General features: G+C 46.3%; 6 protein-coding genes across 6 annotated transcripts; 1 reads left to right on the top strand and 5 right to left on the bottom strand.

The window, feature by feature from the left end:
• Positions 1-322: 322 nt before the first annotated feature.
• C8R40DRAFT_1135089 (alpha,alpha-trehalase-neutral trehalase) lies at positions 323-3,593 on the bottom strand. The gene is made up of 9 exons (XM_046229334.1): positions 3,383-3,593; positions 3,075-3,332; positions 2,551-3,021; positions 1,573-2,495; positions 1,404-1,511; positions 1,200-1,289; positions 1,096-1,141; positions 947-1,046; positions 323-895 (listed from the first exon to the last, which is right to left on the bottom strand). The coding sequence occupies exons 1-9, from the start codon at positions 3,521-3,523 to the stop codon at positions 714-716; spliced, it is 2,319 nt and encodes a 772-aa protein (XP_046079459.1). The 5' UTR covers positions 3,524-3,593; the 3' UTR covers positions 323-713.
• Positions 3,594-3,745: 152 nt separating this feature from the next.
• On the bottom strand, positions 3,746-6,784 carry C8R40DRAFT_840469 (MFS general substrate transporter). Its single transcript, XM_046236408.1, has 19 exons — positions 6,505-6,784; positions 6,270-6,442; positions 6,122-6,218; positions 5,957-6,069; positions 5,868-5,881; positions 5,714-5,811; positions 5,462-5,658; positions 5,245-5,410; positions 5,168-5,191; positions 5,087-5,113; positions 4,957-5,031; positions 4,857-4,902; positions 4,777-4,806; positions 4,644-4,714; positions 4,550-4,588; positions 4,435-4,485; positions 4,348-4,375; positions 4,202-4,299; positions 3,746-4,148 (listed from the first exon to the last, which is right to left on the bottom strand). The coding sequence occupies exons 1-19, from the start codon at positions 6,624-6,626 to the stop codon at positions 4,001-4,003; spliced, it is 1,617 nt and encodes a 538-aa protein (XP_046079458.1). The 5' UTR covers positions 6,627-6,784; the 3' UTR covers positions 3,746-4,000.
• Positions 6,741-8,626, bottom strand: C8R40DRAFT_1135084 (uncharacterized protein). The gene is made up of 4 exons (XM_046229333.1): positions 8,278-8,626; positions 7,641-8,132; positions 7,226-7,582; positions 6,741-7,173 (listed from the first exon to the last, which is right to left on the bottom strand). Exons 1-4 carry the CDS (start codon positions 8,611-8,613, stop codon positions 6,943-6,945), a joined length of 1,416 nt encoding a protein of 471 aa, XP_046079457.1. The 5' UTR covers positions 8,614-8,626; the 3' UTR covers positions 6,741-6,942.
• A 1,032-nt stretch (positions 8,627-9,658) lies between these two features.
• On the top strand, positions 9,659-11,090 carry C8R40DRAFT_840777 (uncharacterized protein). Its single transcript, XM_046236409.1, has 6 exons — positions 9,659-9,847; positions 9,895-10,050; positions 10,112-10,306; positions 10,361-10,451; positions 10,507-10,910; positions 10,961-11,090. The coding sequence occupies exons 1-6, from the start codon at positions 9,761-9,763 to the stop codon at positions 11,042-11,044; spliced, it is 1,017 nt and encodes a 338-aa protein (XP_046079456.1). The 5' UTR covers positions 9,659-9,760; the 3' UTR covers positions 11,045-11,090.
• A 46-nt stretch (positions 11,091-11,136) lies between these two features.
• C8R40DRAFT_1163980 (mitochondrial inner membrane protein Mitofilin) lies at positions 11,137-13,251 on the bottom strand (the record flags this gene model as incomplete). The annotated part of the gene is made up of 4 exons (XM_046230435.1): positions 11,137-11,181; positions 11,233-11,920; positions 11,975-13,101; positions 13,174-13,251. The coding sequence occupies 4 exons, from the start codon at positions 13,249-13,251 to the stop codon at positions 11,137-11,139; spliced, it is 1,938 nt and encodes a 645-aa protein (XP_046079455.1).
• A 140-nt stretch (positions 13,252-13,391) lies between these two features.
• On the bottom strand, positions 13,392-17,413 carry C8R40DRAFT_1135067 (VRR-NUC domain-containing protein). The gene is made up of 13 exons (XM_046229332.1): positions 17,135-17,413; positions 16,992-17,078; positions 16,469-16,941; positions 16,235-16,415; positions 16,111-16,180; positions 15,482-16,047; positions 15,126-15,428; positions 14,795-15,072; positions 14,637-14,743; positions 14,278-14,578; positions 14,050-14,214; positions 13,796-14,000; positions 13,392-13,730 (listed from the first exon to the last, which is right to left on the bottom strand). Exons 1-13 carry the CDS (start codon positions 17,301-17,303, stop codon positions 13,717-13,719), a joined length of 2,919 nt encoding a protein of 972 aa, XP_046079454.1. The 5' UTR covers positions 17,304-17,413; the 3' UTR covers positions 13,392-13,716.
• Positions 17,414-17,863: the final 450 nt, after the last annotated feature.

The following is a 17,863-nucleotide window of genomic DNA, read 5'->3' as shown; positions in this document are numbered from 1 at the left end:
GAACTGTCTCAAACGCCCTTCAAGCTCACATATACCTTCCAGATTGTACCTAAGTAGTTGGATATCATCAATAAGTGACACGAACACAGGTATTCGAAGATTTCAACATCTGCAAAACCTGTATGTTCGCCAGAGCAAGGGTACTGGCTGGAGAGCGCTCTCCAGCCTCACCCAAAGCACCGAGAGCAAAATTTCAACCTTGCTCTGGGTGCTTTGGCTGCTGGGAAGTGCTCTCAGCTGCTTTCGGAGAATTAGCCGAAAAAACAGGTTTTGCAGATGAACCAAGTTGTATGGCCTCTCGAGTCATAAGATGCCGTGCAGCTCGGCTTGGGCTTGGTTAGGGCCTTTCGCGTGGCAACATAAGTACCCTCGATCTGAATCTCCCTCACCTTTTGAGAAAAGCAATGACTGCGGAGATGCCTTAGGCGGAGCCGCGTATCTATCTATCTATCTACTGACTGAGGTTGCAGCCCCCGCTTTTCCTCTTTGCAACATGATGTCAATTATAAATGGCGATTTCAGGATTCATCTCTATATGCTAGCAGAATGCGGTAGACTACGATGCTAATATACAAATGGGTGTCTACGTGATGGAAGGAACGTCAAGAATGATTAATACATTATTAGGGTATAACGCAGAACGATCAATGGAGCTGTAGAGTATTTCATAGCACACGAAGATCAAAAGATAGTGATCAAAAAATGGTTAGCGCTCAGTCTTGTGTGACGATCTCAAGAGAATCCATGGCAAGCCCGAGAGGATCAGAAGTCATATCTTGTAGAACCTGTTCAGTGCCGTTATTAGCTGCTGAGAAAAAGACCTCGGGGCTGGTGCAGGCAGCTACTGCGCGACGCATGTGGCTGTTGAGGAAGGAAAGTCCAACTTGATAGGCGGCTGAATGCGGAGGTGAGTGAATTTAAGCATTTTGAAGAACGCTGGCCATACCATTCATCCATCCAAAACCTTCACGAGGGACCATTTTAAAATCGATTCCCTGGTTTCCATATTCAGCATCCACGAGATGAGACAACTTCACCGCATCGAACTTGAAAGGGATCAGACTATACACACATAGGCCAAAGTTTGTGACCTACCTTTTCAGGAACTACTCCGTTAAAGTCGACGAAGGCGGTCGTCATCCTGAATTTTTGGTCAGAATTGAAGCAACAGAAAAAGGAATGCTATAATGTGCACGTACATATATAGAAACCTATAGGCAAGTCGTTGTGCATCTTCAAGATAGCCATACCGTTCTAATCCTACCCATGCCATGGTTTGATGTGGCGGCCTATTGTGAATGGTTAGGATTATGGTCAATCAAATGAGAGGATTAACGTGCCATGCGTATCTATATCGTACTCAGTCAACTAGCTGAACGAATATCAAATGCTGGAAAACGTACGGGTAATCCCATTGTCGATTTGGCCTATCTAAGGAAATCTTGCCCCTAGACTCTTCCGTGCCGGAAACAAGTCCGCCGAGAACCTCAAACTTTTTCAAAGACTGGGTACTATCATAAACAGATATATGAGAACTGCGATGGAAAATGATTAAACCAGAAAGGGACATACACCAGCTTCCATGCCTGCTCCTCGCTGGCACAACCAGCCCACAGCGCCCACAATGCAGTGACGCTCTCGTACAATATCTGCTGTTCTTTCGCAGTGTCATAATCAAAGTAAAGACTCTTGTTGTCATTCCACAGATACTTGTCGATCATTTGCTTCCTAAATTCTGCACGCTTAAACCACTCATCACTGCTCTGCGACCTGCCCTTTGAGCTTTCTCGAGTGGTCTTGGCATATGCCGCAGGTGTGATGGGGAAAGGCGCGAGGGGAAATTCCTCTTCCAATTCAAGCTCGTCATCGAATACCTCCCGAATAGCGGTACCAATGTCTATCTCATACTTGTACAACAAAGCCTGTAAGTCAATAGTTGCAAGGTTTGCACATCGCTTCTCAAACCGATACGTCGTGTCGTGACCAGACTCCCGGACCGCACGGTCATGGAGGAAGTACTCGTCAAGTTCAGGCTCCTTCAACACGCCATCATTATATTTCTCACTGAATTCGAGGATAGAGAGACCATGCTTGTGAGCAAAGGGTTCGAGGATATGCGTGAAATGCGTAGCTTCAGTTTCTGGAGGAATTCCAAGACCTGCAGGACGGTAGCGAGAAAGACCAGTTTTTGGATCTATACGAGGTTCCGCAACCCAAATGGTATGGTATTCTTTGATGGCGGCTTGAATTGCACGCTTGAGCCATGCGCGGTTAGCGTCGACGTCTGAACGGTCAAGTTGATTGAAGATTTGGAGTGCCATGTCGGTAAGAAAAGGTGGCTGCGTTCGGCAGAGGTAATAGCTCCGACTGCCATTTAAGATCTTGCCATAGTGCTTTATCTCGAAGATGAAATGATCAACCATTCCCTGAGCCATGGTGACCTTGCCATCAACCAGAAGACCGAGGGAGATGAAGTATGAATCCCAATTGTAGAGCTGCCGAAGAGTAGATCAGTTAAAACGACCTACACGAACAAGGTGAGGTACGTACCTCATTGAAGCGAGCGCCGGGGACAATGAAAGGGATACCCTTCAGGATCTTTCCTCCCCTCCCGTCATCTGACTCGTTCATTGCCAGTGCTAGAATACCTGGTTTGTTGTTCAGGCTTTTCACAAAGGATGGGTCGTCAGGCTTCACGGGTAATACTTGGACATCAAGGTTGAGATGAGGTTTTTCCCTAGCCACTTTGCGATAATAATCAGCCATGGCAGGCTCGCCGTGCGGAACATAAATTCGGGGATTTACGCGACCAGTACGGTTCTTGGGATCGGCACAAATTATTTCGAGGCCTTCGCCATCAATACGACGTGTCAAAGAATGCCAAAATGAGTTTTTGATCATACGAGACAGTCGGTCAACGGGATTCTCAGTGAGACGGGCTTCGTCCAGGACGATCCTCTTTCGACCATGGTCACGGGCAAGGGCTAACTCTTGCAAAAGGTTGGAAAGCATGTACGTTCCCTGAGTGGATTCGAGTCAAAATATAGTGAAAACAATATAGAGCAACTACTTACCCGTATATCAAACGTCTTGAAACCATTGCTCGTCGCGGTGCCTAACGCCATCACCTTGGGCCCAGCGTCAGTCACACTGATTTGGAAGTCACCATCTGTATCCTCTTGCTCAAGCACAAGACGAATGGTTTCTTCAACGTCTATTAGAAAACGTCGAGGTTGGGAAGCCTTCTCATCATGAGATAAACGGCGAGCTCTTGCATGAGTACTTTCGTCAAATGCTGGGATCCGTCTAGGGTTGTAGCCGTGAATATGCGACTGCGACAAAGTTGAGGTTAGCTGAAGCGGAAGCCACAGAATCCGCTCACCGCACTGTATGTCCGAGAGCGAGTAAACGTCTCGCTTTTGCCATAATAATCCGCTGCCTCCTTCATTGGCAAGGAGGGCGTAGACAAGTCATGTTCCTCGATGAAGTTGACAGTAGTTGGGTGCGTCAAAGAGGGGGCCATTATAGATGTTACGAAGAAGAAAGGGCGAAGAGCGAATGCCGCTCTTATGCGGCCAAATACATCCTGGGAATTACAGTGTTATGATGTTCGCCGTCGTTCCCGGCTGACTGAATCTGAAGCTACATACATATCTCAATCTGGAGGTGCAAATTTCTTCTGTATGTAGACAAGTTGGCTTATCAGTAAATATATAAGTAATTCTAAAAATTCTCATCCCTACCCTCCTGAGTCCAAATCAGACTTGGATAGTCGACGTCATGCCTATCTGAGTTTTTTTCATCTTCATCTCATAATTGACGTGCACACGTACAGTACTACAGCTACGACGTAAAAAAAGACGACCATACACGCCATACAATGTTATCGAATTCTGTACTTCTCCCGAATCCGGGATGAGGACATCTACTCGCCTTGAGGCTTTGCATGTTATGGAGAGCTACAGTAGGTAACGGCAGAGATACTCTCTTGTTTTTTTTTTCACGCATTGCCTATGGGGTCACCCGTATACGCACTTGCACTAGTCTCGAAGGCCCTTCTTTCACTTTCTGCCTTGACGAAGTTTTCGCATTCGATGCGGCTTCGGGGCACGTCCACAAACCAGAGGAAGATCATACTAAAAACACCACTGACAGGGACTGTGTCAGAGCTAGACCGGATCTTGAACAGAAAGGTACAAACAGTGCAAACAGAAATGCAAAGGGCATGTTGTTATTCGAAGAGTCGTCAATGATCGCTGAAGAGACAAATGGTCCTATGAAGGCGGATGTCTTCCCAACCTGCAAAGTTTGGTTAGCTTGGAATAAGTACATCGACACATCACTTACCACAGAGAACAACGCGAAAAAAAGAAACCTTCAAGTCACTTATCAATCTTCAAACTACGTATACAATCGGGAGCATCTCTGGCTCACATTTGTGGTAGCGGCGAAACCTCGCTAATCATAGTCTGACTGTATGCATACCTAACGGGTCGCCAAATTTTCCATGAGCCGAGACAATTAACAGCAATTCCGAGCAACAACACACCAGGGACAAACCATAACACCATAGAAGACCTGATATACCCTAAATTGTAGGTAGTTCATGTCAAGGTCGTACAGAAATATGTGAAAATGCGCACCAAACCTCCCAAACATGTTTGAATCCGAATTTGTCCGTGTGGACTCCAATGAGGCCCCATATCGTCAAGACCTGGATGACAAGGTAATATTACACAAGGACATCACAAGGACATTCTGAGTTAGAAGGCTCACAATGATCCAGCACGCATTGAAAGTGAGCATCTGAAAGCACATTAAAACTACGTTCAACTTTGATTGACGAGAGAACAAACCGTCTTTGTGCTGATTCCAAAGCGCTTTTGAACAAGCCAGAAGGTACTGGGACAGCATGAGACATTACACAGAAAATTATTGAGATGAATGGAAGCTCACTAGATACCGATCGCCTGAGCAACGATACCGACAATTAGTAGCAGCGTCAGCTGAAGGGTCGAGTACGAAACAAGACTGGGATAGATCGATATAAACTCGTGAGACCAAGACCCTAAGGACTTCAACGCACCTATTCTGAAGGGTACCAACAACGGTTCTGAAGTAGAGATGAGATGTTCAATCAAGAGCGAAGGGCTAATATAGAATCTACACTGTGGTATTCAATACGTCTCCCCTGCAACTATTCGATAAGTAAAATGAATTCATCGTGAAATAATCTCCACGTACATGAGGAAATAGAAAATGAGATAAAGGAACGTCTGCTTCAGCCTCAAACATTCCCTGAAGGCAACATAAAATTGCTTGAATCCAACGGCAAAGATAGTTGACCCAGAAGGTACTTGAAGACCAGGTCTACGTTTTTCTAGGAAGAACCAGGGTAAAGCAACGAGGACTGAGGGAAAGAGGTATTAAAACAAGTTCTGATGCCTAGACCACGGCTCACCCCAGACTCCCCCGGAGAAAGCTATCAACACGCTGAAGGCCTTGGTGTTGGCTTCTGTGCTCGAGTCCGATTTGAGCCCTTTTAGGATCCCCACCATCACAGCGAGGATGAGAACTTCGCCCACGGATTGAATAGTAAATGAGATGTTCGAAACTCGATTTCGAGATATAGAGGTGAATTTTGCGTGCGAGTCTAAACTATATGAAGTTTCCTGAGGACATTTTAACATGCACATGAGAGGCTGAGACACACTCTTTCTTTCCAGTTTTCACTTCGGCTAATGACTCTTTCACCTCTGGAAGATCACGAACCAATCCTGGGAACGCAGCAGTCCAGAAAGTTAGCGTGCACTACATGGGCGATTCAGATAAGATGTTGATACAGGCAATTATGCATTTCATCTCACCTGGTATGTGATTACTGCTCGTAGAAAGGATGTCAGCGAAATTTGGAAACACCAGTGCTATTAGAGCTTGAAGAGGCTTGAAGACTCACAGCCTAATATATAAAGTGCGGTTCCTGCCCGCCACTGCGACGGATCGTCAACGCCCAGCCAGGCAAAAGACACGGCTACCGCTAGTATTGTAAAGAAAATGGTGATGTTTGGTCTGGAAAATTTTCAACAAATGCAAATCAAGGTCTGAAAGAAGTGGGGATCACCTCCAGCGTCCATAATCAGCCCACGCTCCAATGAGAAGCAGCAATGCGGCTTGTATTGCAAAACTAATACCGTTCGTCAGAAGGACAATTGCGTTTACTGTCACCGTATATTTAGCGCATCAGTGAACAGATACCGTCGCGCACTTACTGTCCCGCACTTTCCCGAGATACGGGAGCACACAATCACCGTCACCACAGGCCAACGTAAAGGGTGGTTGACTGGGGTCGTATCCCGCAATAAACAGGAGATTTTGAAACTGCGATGGCCCAAAATTGAACCCGGACAGGCCATTATTGCCAACATAGAATAAATAAAAACTCCTATACATAGCCGCCGCTTCAGTACCAGTCGCAAATGGGTAAACTATACTGAGCAGGACTACCAGAGTTCCACGCGTGTCGTGGTCCATTCTGATTGAGAGCTTTGAGCGTCGTTCAGGTCTTTGAAAGCCAGAGCATCAACAGAAATTTCGTTGTGCTTCTCTTCACTATCTTGTGACGCCATGATAGAGTCTTAGTAGGAGCGAAGATAAGAGCTTGATGCTTTAACATCATGACAGTCGGTTTAAAGGGTGTACCGCGTGGTACTGGAAGCACATTCAAGAGTATCAAAACTTGTAGGCGCCTTAGCGCTTAGAAAAAGAAAAGGGCTCCAAGTTAGTTATGAACGGTATAGCTAGTATATGTAGACAGTGATAGGTTCGTCTAAGTACATGTAAAAAATTCGGAGACACAATAAATCCATACATCCTACATTGTGACGATAAGGATGCAAAGCGTTTGTAACACGTTTCATAATTCTTTTGAGTCAATCACAAATGTCATCCTCTAGATGGAGAGAGGGAGGCTCGAGAGGGAGGCAAAGAGGTCCGATTAGGGTGGGCGATCTGTTCTCGATATTGTGGTGGAGAATGAGAGATAGGCCGTGGACCCTTGGGAAACATTGTTACGATCTCCACGCGCTGTTCGAGAATTGGACCATTGTGGAATTTCTGCGCAGGTGTAGAAGGAACGAAACCAGTAGTATCGAAGGGAAGCATCACGACAGAATACTAATGTTGTTGTCAAATTTATTGAGCACTGCCGCGATAAGTTGGTATTTACCTCAATACCGAAATGGGATATGTGAAATGTCGGTTTCAAACTTTTTGGAAGTAATATTTCTCCTTCCAGTTCTCTGTAGAGTCTCGTTTTGACCGGCAAGGGGCCAGTTTCGTTCAAATTCAAAGTTCCTGGTCGTTGCCACCATACTGCGTCAGCAAAGTCGACGGTTGGCTCTGTTGGGATTACACTAGTCCATGGAGCGTTGATTTCAGCAAGATTTTGTGCACGTTTATAAGAGACCTTGCGGCGCAGCCTCACTGTCAGAGCTTGGCGGGTAGATAGCAAATCTAGGGCTTGAGAGTCGATAGAACTGAGCATTAGTGAAAGAGGGATTACGGTGCCCCGCGTGTAGCTAAGCTGAAATAGAAAACAGGTTAGAGTAATGATAGGAAGGAGGATATTATGAGGGCAGCACCGGTTGCGCAAGTGAGAGCTTCAGTGTCACTTCCACAATTCTATTCTTGAATAAAGTTCCGTAAACCTTTGCCGAAGGCAGAGTATACCATCCCTTTGGATCGACTTGGGGCCCCAAGAGAGGACTATTCTCCTGATAAGCCAATTGACGCAATGGAGAGGGAGGCTCTGGTTTCGTGGTGGGGGTATAAATCCAGGTCAACTGCAAATTACCATCCTCCCTGAATTTACTCCGGGAAATATGCACAATAAGATTGTACCGGATACATGCACGGGTCTTTCTTTCCATAAACGTAGGAGGAAGAGGATATGCCCGAACATCGTTCATCCTACCAGACGGTGCCATAATTTCACCAGGCAGGTGGATAGAGAATGGCCAATACATTCCGTTCCGTCTCGTCGCATCCGCATCTTTCGTCCAGAGCGTCGTTGAAGTCTCGAGAAATGTGATGCGGTCGACCTCAAGAACCCCGGAAGACAATTCTCCTCTGACCTAAAGGTTTTGTCACTGTCAGAGAAATCGGGCCGCCGACGATTAGACCAAGAACCGTCGGGCACAGAGGCCGAAAGCCCTCCGTCAGGTCCGACGTCGCCGAAACCTCTTCTTGTCCTTTTTCTTCCACAAGCGAAAAACTCACTATAACCTTCACACATGATACATGTCGACTGTTATTCATGTCTGAATTCAAGGTTACGGAACCTGTGATTGTCTCTCCTTCCAGAAAAGTCGGCAATGACCCCGCTGGAGCTTTGCTGTATACTCGCAGAGTTGCCCAAGGTTTAGCGCGTTTATTGGTGTTATCGGAAGATAATTCTACGACATGCTCTGTCAACTGGCGGTGAGCTCTAGACGGTGGCGATAGACGGCGGGTGTACGCTGGTAAGGACGTTACAGATTGCGGCAAGCTGCTGTTTCCATAGACGAAATTATCGAACGACGATTCCATAAGCTGGGGACCAGGAAGAACAGACATTCTTAATACTGAGGCCCGTCGTTCTGTTTTATAATATGTCCATCTTGATCTTTTTCTGAAACTGAATACACTTCCAGTAGTACATATGCCTACTTATTTAACATAACAATCTACATCTGCACCCGATGAGTAAAGCTTTGATTTGAGATCACCATCAAGACTTCAGATCCAGGCTCTTACTTGAAGTTCATCGCGATCCGTCCATCAATTCTTGCAGCACTCAGTCATCCTACAAGTTGTCAAGGCTGTGACAAATTGGCTACCCGCCTGCAGAATGCCAATGTATCTATGCTTGACCTAGAGCCACAAGAAAAGCTTCTATGTGATCTGCTGCGAATGTAATCTGGATCTCAAGAGAAGGCTCATACAACGGACATATTTCATCACCTCAAGTTGGCTGCTAGTCAGCGTTATTCATGGATCTTCAGCACCTGAGCTGGTCACGCGCTGTTGAAGTTACTTTTTTCGATGCACATTTTTCTCGAAGGATGGAGGAAAATGCGCGCGAAGATCTATTTTCTTCCCCCAAGTTTTAACCCTTCGTCCATTGGGTACGCTGAAGGAGAATCTTTGATTTGGCATCGCAAGAATTCGAAAGACACAGAAGGATGCATACTGGACAAAGATGGTTGACCGGAGCTTTCGACATCGTTCTATTTTAACCACTTCCTTGGCTGTCAATTCCCGGACATTTGTGGCCTTTGAGTTCCCGTCAGTTCCGGTCGAACTTCAAAATAGCACCATGAAACTATAGATTCGGGCCTCGACTATCTCGGGATTCAATCTACTCTTCCTTTCAATGTTTTGGGAAGTGATGGTCGGTCCTCAGTTTTTGCCGTTTTGACTGCAATTTGATCACGACTATTGGCAAGATGACTACATACACAGCTATATTCGAGGAAAGCAAAGACTCGAACGATATGATACCGCGGGCCATGTCATATCGATACTGCTATGTACTAAGTAACATTGCTGAGGACAAGTCAAAAGTTCCGTACAGTAAGATGTTACACCAGCGCGTAAAGGCGCCTACTTTTGCACAAAATAAGCGCCTTTGGTTGTAACTGTCATGTACCTCTGTCACAATAGTATCAGAGCTGAGACTGGCAGTTAAAACTGGCCTGTTTTTCAATCTCTATCTATATCCATGGCCTACCAACAGAGTATAAACTCATTACAAATGCAACAAGATGTCGTATCTGGCGAGCAGTATCGATATGCATTGACAAATTTCGTGAGCCCAGATCTGAACAAATAGTCAAATGTTGACCGATCTACCAGCGCATAGCACACGAAAAGGTTGAGGAGCAAAGGGCCCAACTTGAGGAACAAGAAAGACAAGTTGCTCAGCTGCGCGCACGAATCGCACTGCTTGAAGGGGGTTCTGCAGGAGTCGTAGGCAAGTCGGGTAATTCAGTGGATGATTTCTCTATCAAAGTGCGCGTCTATCTTGCTCCTGTTGAACTTGAGTTATACTATTAAATTGTCAATCCTCCAGAATGCTGCTGCTCAATTGGAAAAGATGATCAATAGATGGGCCTCTGATATTGTTCGTAGTTCTCCTGTGTCGCTCATTGACCTATGTGGTGCAATCTTGAACGATCTGGCATCTACGATCACGGAGACCGCGCCTCGTTACGATGGTTCTTCCATACAAGTGCAATCATTATTGAGACACATTATATCGGAAACTGTATGTGCACATGCTCAGTCCTCGACACTAAGAATGCTCACAATTTGAATGAAGATCTCAGAAGGAATCATTAATTGTCTGGTCGTGACAAATTCACCTGAGGCGAACGATCAGCTCACTCGGATTCACGAACACATCTTTGTCAGTAAGTAATTCATACTCCCTCACCCGCCGAGGACCTCCTACCGATAAAAACGCAGGAGATCCAACTATAGCATCTGTTTGGAGAAGACAAACATACTCTGCTGCTGTTGATAGCTGTTCTCCAGACATGACGGCTAGTGTCTTGGTGGAACATATGCCAGCTCTGTTGAAGTGCATGGACGGTGCTCTCCCGACTACAGGAGGCAAATCCATCATTGATGCAGCGTATGATTTTTCTCGTATGATTCACGGCTCCCATGCACCGTCAGGAGATGCATTTTATCGTGCGTTTGTTCCTGAGTTAGGCAGCACGCTCTCCCCGCGCCAGAATGAGTTGGTGAAGCGCTGTATGAGAAGTGAGGCAGGAAACATCGACCGTGTAGGAGCCACTGTATTTCCGGGACTCGTGAAGGTGTCGAGAGGTCCTGCTATACCCGGGCAGGAGCCAGAGATGATTCAGGTATGTATGATATACTATTCGCACTGTATATCTCTCATGACCATACCCAGACTGTGGTAAGGCGAGCCCAGGTTATATGCGAATGTGCTTTGACGGGGAGTTCTATCCCTCCATCTGCTTCAATGCTTGCCTGAAGCTTGACGGAACTGACTATCATGTAATCTATCTACTCTACGGTTGTTTTATGATCAACGGACTAGCTGTATGATTGCGAACATGAAAAACGTTACACGATGAGCAATGAGGCGAGAGTTGCTTGAGCATGCACCACCTGGTCCTGCGTCAATGGGGTCCAACGGCATGCACGATGGAGACGACTCACTTCAAGGGCTTGTTCAACTTCTAGACGCTTCCTAGCAGCCTCTAACCAATCATTCAACATGACCTTAGCAGTTCCACTCAACTGATTCAGCTCCCTTGTAGCAGAATCGAGATCCTTTTCATTCAAATAGTACTCCGCCCGTGACAATACGCTCAACACATCATTACCCTCCACTAGACCATGTCTCTTGAACCGGAAGGAACTCAAGAGATGACTTGCGAGGTGTGAGAGCAAACCGGCATCTTGATCTGGCACCAATGCTACAGTGCTCACTTTGGGAGCAACGGACGTTGTGTACCATGATGCAAGGTCGGCGAAGGGCTCTACACCGATATCAGGGATCTCTGAAGTTTCTAGAGTTTCTAATGCAGCTGACACGACAGGATCTTCACGGGCAGCAGAAATGTGGCGCACTACCCGAAGCTCTTCTCGGAAAGGTTTCCGAACATGAGAGGAGAGGGCGGATGAAGAGAGTGCACGGATGGCGGACCAGAGCGCGTGAATACGAATGTTTTCATCCAGATAAGCAGAATTATCGAGCGCAACTCTTTCAATACGCTTGAGTTGAGTGGATAATTCATCAATTTTGGCAAGACGTCCACCACGCTCCTCCTCTACGCGCATTTTAATCTCGCGGATCCAGCGACGTTGGAGTTCGATGCCCTGGGCAATAACTTCGTTTTTGAGTCTCAAAGTATATTCATCAGTCTGACCAAGATTCGTTCAAAGCGTAGCAACATACCTCTCGTTGATAAGATCAGTCTGAGTTTTCAATTCCTCCTCTAATTTCTGGCGGTAAGTTTGGACGAGTTGGCTCTGACGGAGATCAAATAGTTTTCTGAATTCTTCCTCCTGGTTATCCAGTCTGTCTTGTGCTTCCATCTCGACTTCAAGAAGTTTTAGGGTGTACTCTCTGGTTTGCTCGTCCAGCATTGTCTCGAGACCTTTTCTCTCTTCTTCCTTCGCACCTTCGATTCGCTGAGCAAGTGATGACAGATCCGCCTTCGCAAGATCAAGGACGTCAGTCACACGACTTGCCGCTTCGGGGTTGCTTTTCAGGAAAGAGGCGAGGTTATCGATTGTCCCGGCTAAATGAGATATTATGGGCTCAGAAGAGGCAAGATCTGAAACAGCAGGTGCAACAAGAGGAAGGTCAACGTATTTGGGAGGAGGAGGCTCTTTTTTGGGGGTAGGAGGTCGAGAGAAGCCTGGTGGGGGCTCAAATCCAACCGGAAGGGGGGCCTCGTATACATCCGTTGTTTTGAATTCGGGTGTCGACTCGTTCTCGGTAGGAGCACCGGGAGGATTAGAACTGCTGCCAGGTTTCAAGGCAAGAGCTTCTTCCGCCTTTTTGACGAGATCACTAAGGCCCTCAATCAACTCCTCACTTTGGTGTTTGGCAATCGCCGCAGCTTTTCCAGTAACTTTATCTTCCCCCTTCTGCACATCAGTTTTAACGTGTGCTGCCACATCCTTTACTCGCTCTTTCGAAGCCGCAATGGTCCTGATGGTCGCGGCTTTAGCGTCGTGTGCGGTTTTCTCTGCCATTGTCTTGACCTCTTTGACCGTTGTTGGCGCCCCATTGACTTTCTCCGTTACGAAATCCTTCAATGAGGTTGCTGTTCGTACAGTATAGTCGATCGCAGAATGCAGTGTCATGGTATCCCAATGGTTAGCTTCACCGTATTCGAGCATAGTTTGACCAAGTGGTACATGTTCCGAGAAGAAATCATAGTAGTCAGGGTTGTTGAATGCGAGGAAAGCACTGCCAACGTAGAAGGATCCAGTAAGGGTAGCGGTAGCGAAGAATATTCTGCGCACAATCCGGGGTTTCTTTTTAGGTGTAGCTGTTGATTCTGTGGCCAGATGCTAGAACGGAAATGGTATCAGACCGTTCAAACTGGGATAAAAATGACTCGTAGAACTGACTCTTCTGGCTACTCTTCTGAATACTCCAAAACCATTTCGCCTAATGGCTGACGCGACCTGCTTCGAAGCAGAGCTGTTAGCATAGCGCATGTGTGCTGGGGTATCAATAGACCCTCTAAGTGAAGTGAGAAAACCGAGAGAGTGACTTGATATTGTGCTCAACGTCGACAACGAGCGGCAACATTCCGAATTCGTCCGTATTAGGCCCGGAATCTCACCGGGCCGGTGAACGCACCGGGTGCCTAGGTTTACAGACGTATGTGCACCAACTTTACAAGATGCAAGATGCTTAAGTTAGTGATAAATAAAGGATGCTCATAGTAATACAACATTCATTAGGGTCAATATCAGTCTCCTTCGCAAGTCTTTAACCTCTTCGCATGTGGTATATCGACGATGGGCACTGAAAACCATTCCGGAAACGCGATTTTGTCTTGTAATGTTGCTAGAACGGACGGACGGGACTCGGAGTCTCTCTCGCCCTCACCATCCTCGAGGGAGCGACGCCGCTTCATTCTGGTAACAGGAGGGGATGGGTTGAGTTTATCCACGTTTTCAGGTCCTCGAAAGTCTGCTTCATCATCCGCATTCACGTCCATATCCATATCTAACTCATCGGCATTATCTGAATCAGATTCCTCTCTCTTGGCCTTTCTTCTTTTGCGTTGTTCTAGCTTCGTCCCCTTTGCTGTCTTTTCTTGTTTTATACGTGCCTTCTCTTCTCTTGCGATACGTTGGTCACGTTTCTCCTTTTCTGCGTTGACATTCTTTGTGTTCTCCTCCAACACTCGGCAAAGGTCAACATCCAACCCTGCACCAAGAAGTGTATCGAACCAGAGCTGGAGAATATTTAGTAGGATTGAGAATAGATCAACGATTGTTGCTTACCGTTTGATTGTCTCGTGCTCTGTCACCCGGCCCTTTGACCTCTACGAACTTGCATTTGCGTTCTTCATGTTTCCATAAAATGAGATCGGGAACACCACTTGCGCGAGCAGGATAGTCATGGCAAAAAAGTTCGCAAATGACCTCCAAAGTTTCTCCACCTATGCACTGGTGGTGTTTTTACATTCAAAATGATAATCGAGGTAGAGGAAGAGAAAGATCGATATTTACCTCAACAATTTCCGCTAACTCGTCCTTTCCGCACACATCCCATCTTACACCAACACACCATGTCTTGCTTTCTCGGTAAAGTTTATCATGCCTATCCAGGATTTTGAGAGCATCTCCGTCCTTGAGTTCCTTCAATCGACTTTTGATCAACTCCTTACGAGCGTAATAGAATGAATCCTCTACAAGATCCAGAGGGGCAATTTGATATGGAGTTTCGAAGGCACCAGGAATATCTGCGAAGATAATATCCCAAAACAGTAGACCAAAAATAGTGGTGAGAATGCAGGTTTCTGAATGAAAACTGTCGGAGCAAAGCGACGGTCCAATCAACACATACTAGGACAGAAAAAAAGACGAACCCTTGAAATCCTCCATATTGCTCCTGTGCATAATGTTGAAGGGCGCGCGTCTCAACATTGCAAGTAGACGACCCATCAAGTGTCTTCCAAACGGATTTTCCAGAGGGCTGATACCTGATCAGTTCTGAGTTGCGAAAGTTTTATACACAGCGACTTACGGGCTTTAAAACGGGCTCTTCAACTTCCTCGGACTCATCAGATGCATACGCGAAGCCATCTCGTACCAGCCAATTTGTGATGATACCCTCTTTTGCTCTGGCCTTCCACCTTGGTGCCGATCTCTCGCCAGTCCATGTGGCATTTTGCGCCCTATGCGCAAAGACACAAATGTCATTTGCGTCCTGCAGCTGGACGTCATAGGTATGTCGGTCGTCGACAGAGACCTTCATTCTTGATTCGACTTTCGTGAGGCGTTTCACTAGGGACTTGTGATATACTATTGGAGGAATGCCATTAAACAATAACTCTGGACACAAGGATAGTACAAACCACGATGAGTGTCCGTATCCTCCATGGCCTCATACAAGCCTTCTCTCAACTCAATTGACAGATTGTATGTTTTATCGAGCAGATGTTGTTTGCTCCATCCGTTCCGCTCTGCCCTTGACCTATACAACTTCGGAAGGTGATGATCTTGAACCAGTGCACGCCTCTCATACCACTTCCCTCGTTTGGCTTGACGCCAGAACTTTTGTGCCAACAGTGATTGAAGGACTTCGAGCTCTTTTTCGTATTTGTGGAGTAGAGCATAGGCTTCCGTCACCTTCCAAATAAGGCGAGCGAGGACATAGCCTACAAGGAGAAGGAATCAATAACATGTCACAAAAAAAACAGAATCTGCTCACCTTGTTCGAATCGCTGTAAAGATGGTTCCCTGCTTTCTTCAAACTTGTCATTTGTAACAGAAATGCAGAAGTCCCACTTAGATTTGAGAACTGCGTCGTAGATTGCAACAACCCTTGCCGCTGCCGTACATTTTTCTAGGCTTGCCTTCGGCTGACTGTCCTGATCGTCTTCGTCGAATTCGAGCCGGAATTCGGGACCAAGGATCGTCGACAGATCTACCATCTCAAAATCGTATTCCGGTTTTACCGTAACCTCGTTCCCCTGTCGATCTTGTTCCATTTTGACTGCGCCATTGATCGACTCTTTGACCAACTTTGTCTGTGAAGAAGTAGGCATCCGGAACTGAGTATTTGAACCAACGGGAATAATTGATCCTTTAGGTTTAACGATAGTATCCTCCAAAATCGAATCAAAGATCGCTTGAAGTTTGAGACCTTCTTCGTAATCGAGGTATGCATCCCGTGTGGGCCAGATTGTGCTGCGTGCCGAAGTGACCGCAGGGTACACACGTTTTTTAAAAACTGTGAGGAAGGAATTGAGGAAGACCGTTTCGGGAATCGAAGTACTGTAGAAGATGAAAGATGAAGGCCCCGTGGGAAATCGAGGATTGAAGACGTTGTAAACGCACCTGCGGTAAAAGATTATGTCAAGCCGTTGAAGCAGATTGTGGAATTCGGGATTCACTCGAAGACACGATCCTGTATTAGAATTCAGCACACAGACGTTCATGAATGTTATAATGCCACAGATACCAAGTTTCTGCACCGCCATGTGCTGTAATCTCGCTTCCTGGGTGATCGAGGACGAAGCACCTGGACAGAAACTCAGCTGTGTTTGACGAGGTGAACGTTGCTTGGCATGAGGTCGCATCATTGTGGATAGATTGCCTTGGGAGTGAGCATGCCTTTTCAGAGCTTGGATCAATCCATCCTTCTAATTGACGGATTGGCTATTAGGGATTGGCAGTCAGGATAAACAAAACTCACCGTGCTCAATCTTGCCTTCACTTTGCAGTCCTTGACTAGACTTTTTACTTCGTCGACTGAGAGCCTAGCAAGGGCTTCATCGAGGGTCATGTGAGCCTCGTCTTCGCAGAGATATGAAAGACTTCGGAGTTCTGACGGCGACGAGGAAGGGATGTGCAAGCTGGGACAAGTCTTGGGTTCATCATCCAAGTCCTCTGTCAAGTCAATTACTTCACGCTCCACCTTTACCCCTTGAATATCCACTTCTGTCTTCATTTCCGCCTTCACTTCCATCTTCACTTCCACCTTCACTTCCTCTTTCACACTCACTCCGTCGCTATGTTTGATTATTTCCGACACAGGCATACACAGTTCCTTAACGGCAATGTTGATGCCACATTCGCCAACCTCTGACACATATTTGCTCAGAGATCTCCGGGTATGCCATCCGGGTTTTCGACATCCAAGTCGAATAAGAATATACCTTGAAGGGTCTGAAGCTTCCTTGAATTTCGTTCAGAAGCAGAGGGTATGTTGAACGTACATTCGAGTCTTCGGAAAGCAACGAGCGCGTTCTCCTCCTCTTTGCTCAAAAGATTTGATTCAAAGTCGTAAATCTGGTTCGCAATATCTACATAAAAGTACATTTCAATATGAGACTACGGGAAGCTTAGCCATAGTACGAACCTTCAAACACTGATACATAGGGCGACTGCTCATTCCGAGATTGAAACCGGGGTACCTCAGGCTTCCTGCCTGCCTTGATAGGCGGTCCGTCTATAAGATTCGCTAGTTCATCTGCGGTTTCAACTATTCTTTGAGTACCGAACACGAATTGGGTGGAAGCATTGTTCATTGAATGATGATTATGGTGTCGCAGACAGGCGTCGAAGCCTGTTTGAACGTCTTGTTGAAGCGATCAAGAAGATAGTTTTAGGAAAGCGTTGATTCTTGAGTCACGGTGTGCAACGGGTACCGTGACACCAACGAATCGTGACCGCAATACTTGCACATCAGTTCAGATCAGTTCTCTATTCGGTGTTCCAGTCACTTGATGCTCTGAACTCCTCTACTGACAACGCTTTGGCTAATTGGGACGACTCTATTCGCGTGACTCGCCCACAGATACTTCAGACTGAGCAGGGGAAACCAAAGAGACATATTTTCCCCTGCCTTCTCGCTAGCAAGGTATGTAAGGTAGTAAACTCCGCGCAACGCAAACGCAAATGTGTTCGAAGTCAAACTGACGTCGGCTCCATACGATTTGCAGTTCTGCATTGCCGACGTACGATCTGTAACGATAGGTAACGATGTTTGTGCAGAAATTTGACGCTCATCCCCAACATCCCTCTGCTTCACTTCATATCACGTAGTATCACGTATCAAAAAGAAACTCAAATTACACTTGACACATAG

Source organism: Lentinula edodes, assembly GCF_021015755.1.
Source record: "Lentinula edodes strain Le(Bin) 0899 ss11 chromosome Unknown C8R40scaffold_71, whole genome shotgun sequence".
Classification (NCBI taxonomy): Eukaryota; Fungi; Basidiomycota; class Agaricomycetes; order Agaricales; family Omphalotaceae; genus Lentinula; species Lentinula edodes.
This window is presented reverse-complemented; position numbering and strand designations above follow the sequence as displayed.

What these genes read in the sequence shown, in the direction of transcription:
- C8R40DRAFT_840469 (XM_046236408.1), bottom strand. Translation starts at nt 6,626, where the DNA reads ATGGCGTCACAAGATAGTGAAGAGAAGCACAACGAAATTTCTGTTGAT. An exon ending in AAACATGTTTGGGAGGTTTG is followed by an intron (nt 4,589 to 4,643) that starts GTGCGCATTTTC and finishes CCTACAATTTAG; the next exon opens with GGTATATCAGGTCTTCTATG. An exon ending in TTTTCGCGTTGTTCTCTGTG is followed by an intron (nt 4,300 to 4,347) that starts GTAAGTGATGTG and finishes CAAACTTTGCAG; the next exon opens with GTTGGGAAGACATCCGCCTT.
- C8R40DRAFT_840777 (XM_046236409.1), top strand. Translation starts at nt 9,761, where the DNA reads ATGGCCTACCAACAGAGTATAAACTCATTACAAATGCAACAAGATGTC. An exon ending in GACACATTATATCGGAAACT is followed by an intron (nt 10,307 to 10,360) that starts GTATGTGCACAT and finishes ATTTGAATGAAG; the next exon opens with ATCTCAGAAGGAATCATTAA. An exon ending in TCACGAACACATCTTTGTCA is followed by an intron (nt 10,452 to 10,506) that starts GTAAGTAATTCA and finishes ATAAAAACGCAG; the next exon opens with GAGATCCAACTATAGCATCT.
- C8R40DRAFT_1135067 (XM_046229332.1), bottom strand. Translation starts at nt 17,303, where the DNA reads ATGAACAATGCTTCCACCCAATTCGTGTTCGGTACTCAAAGAATAGTT. An exon ending in TGCTTTCCGAAGACTCGAAT is followed by an intron (nt 16,942 to 16,991) that starts GTACGTTCAACA and finishes AGGAAGCTTCAG; the next exon opens with ACCCTTCAAGGTATATTCTT. An exon ending in AGTTAGCGGAAATTGTTGAG is followed by an intron (nt 14,215 to 14,277) that starts GTAAATATCGAT and finishes AAACACCACCAG; the next exon opens with TGCATAGGTGGAGAAACTTT.
- C8R40DRAFT_1135084 (XM_046229333.1), bottom strand. Translation starts at nt 8,613, where the DNA reads ATGTCTGTTCTTCCTGGTCCCCAGCTTATGGAATCGTCGTTCGATAAT. An exon ending in TATCATGTGTGAAGGTTATA is followed by an intron (nt 8,133 to 8,277) that starts GTGAGTTTTTCG and finishes CAAAACCTTTAG; the next exon opens with GTCAGAGGAGAATTGTCTTC. An exon ending in TATCCCATTTCGGTATTGAG is followed by an intron (nt 7,174 to 7,225) that starts GTAAATACCAAC and finishes CAACAACATTAG; the next exon opens with TATTCTGTCGTGATGCTTCC.
- C8R40DRAFT_1135089 (XM_046229334.1), bottom strand. Translation starts at nt 3,523, where the DNA reads ATGGCCCCCTCTTTGACGCACCCAACTACTGTCAACTTCATCGAGGAA. An exon ending in GCTCTCGGACATACAGTGCG is followed by an intron (nt 3,333 to 3,382) that starts GTGAGCGGATTC and finishes ACTTTGTCGCAG; the next exon opens with TCGCATATTCACGGCTACAA. An exon ending in CCGGCGCTCGCTTCAATGAG is followed by an intron (nt 2,496 to 2,550) that starts GTACGTACCTCA and finishes ACTCTTCGGCAG; the next exon opens with CTCTACAATTGGGATTCATA.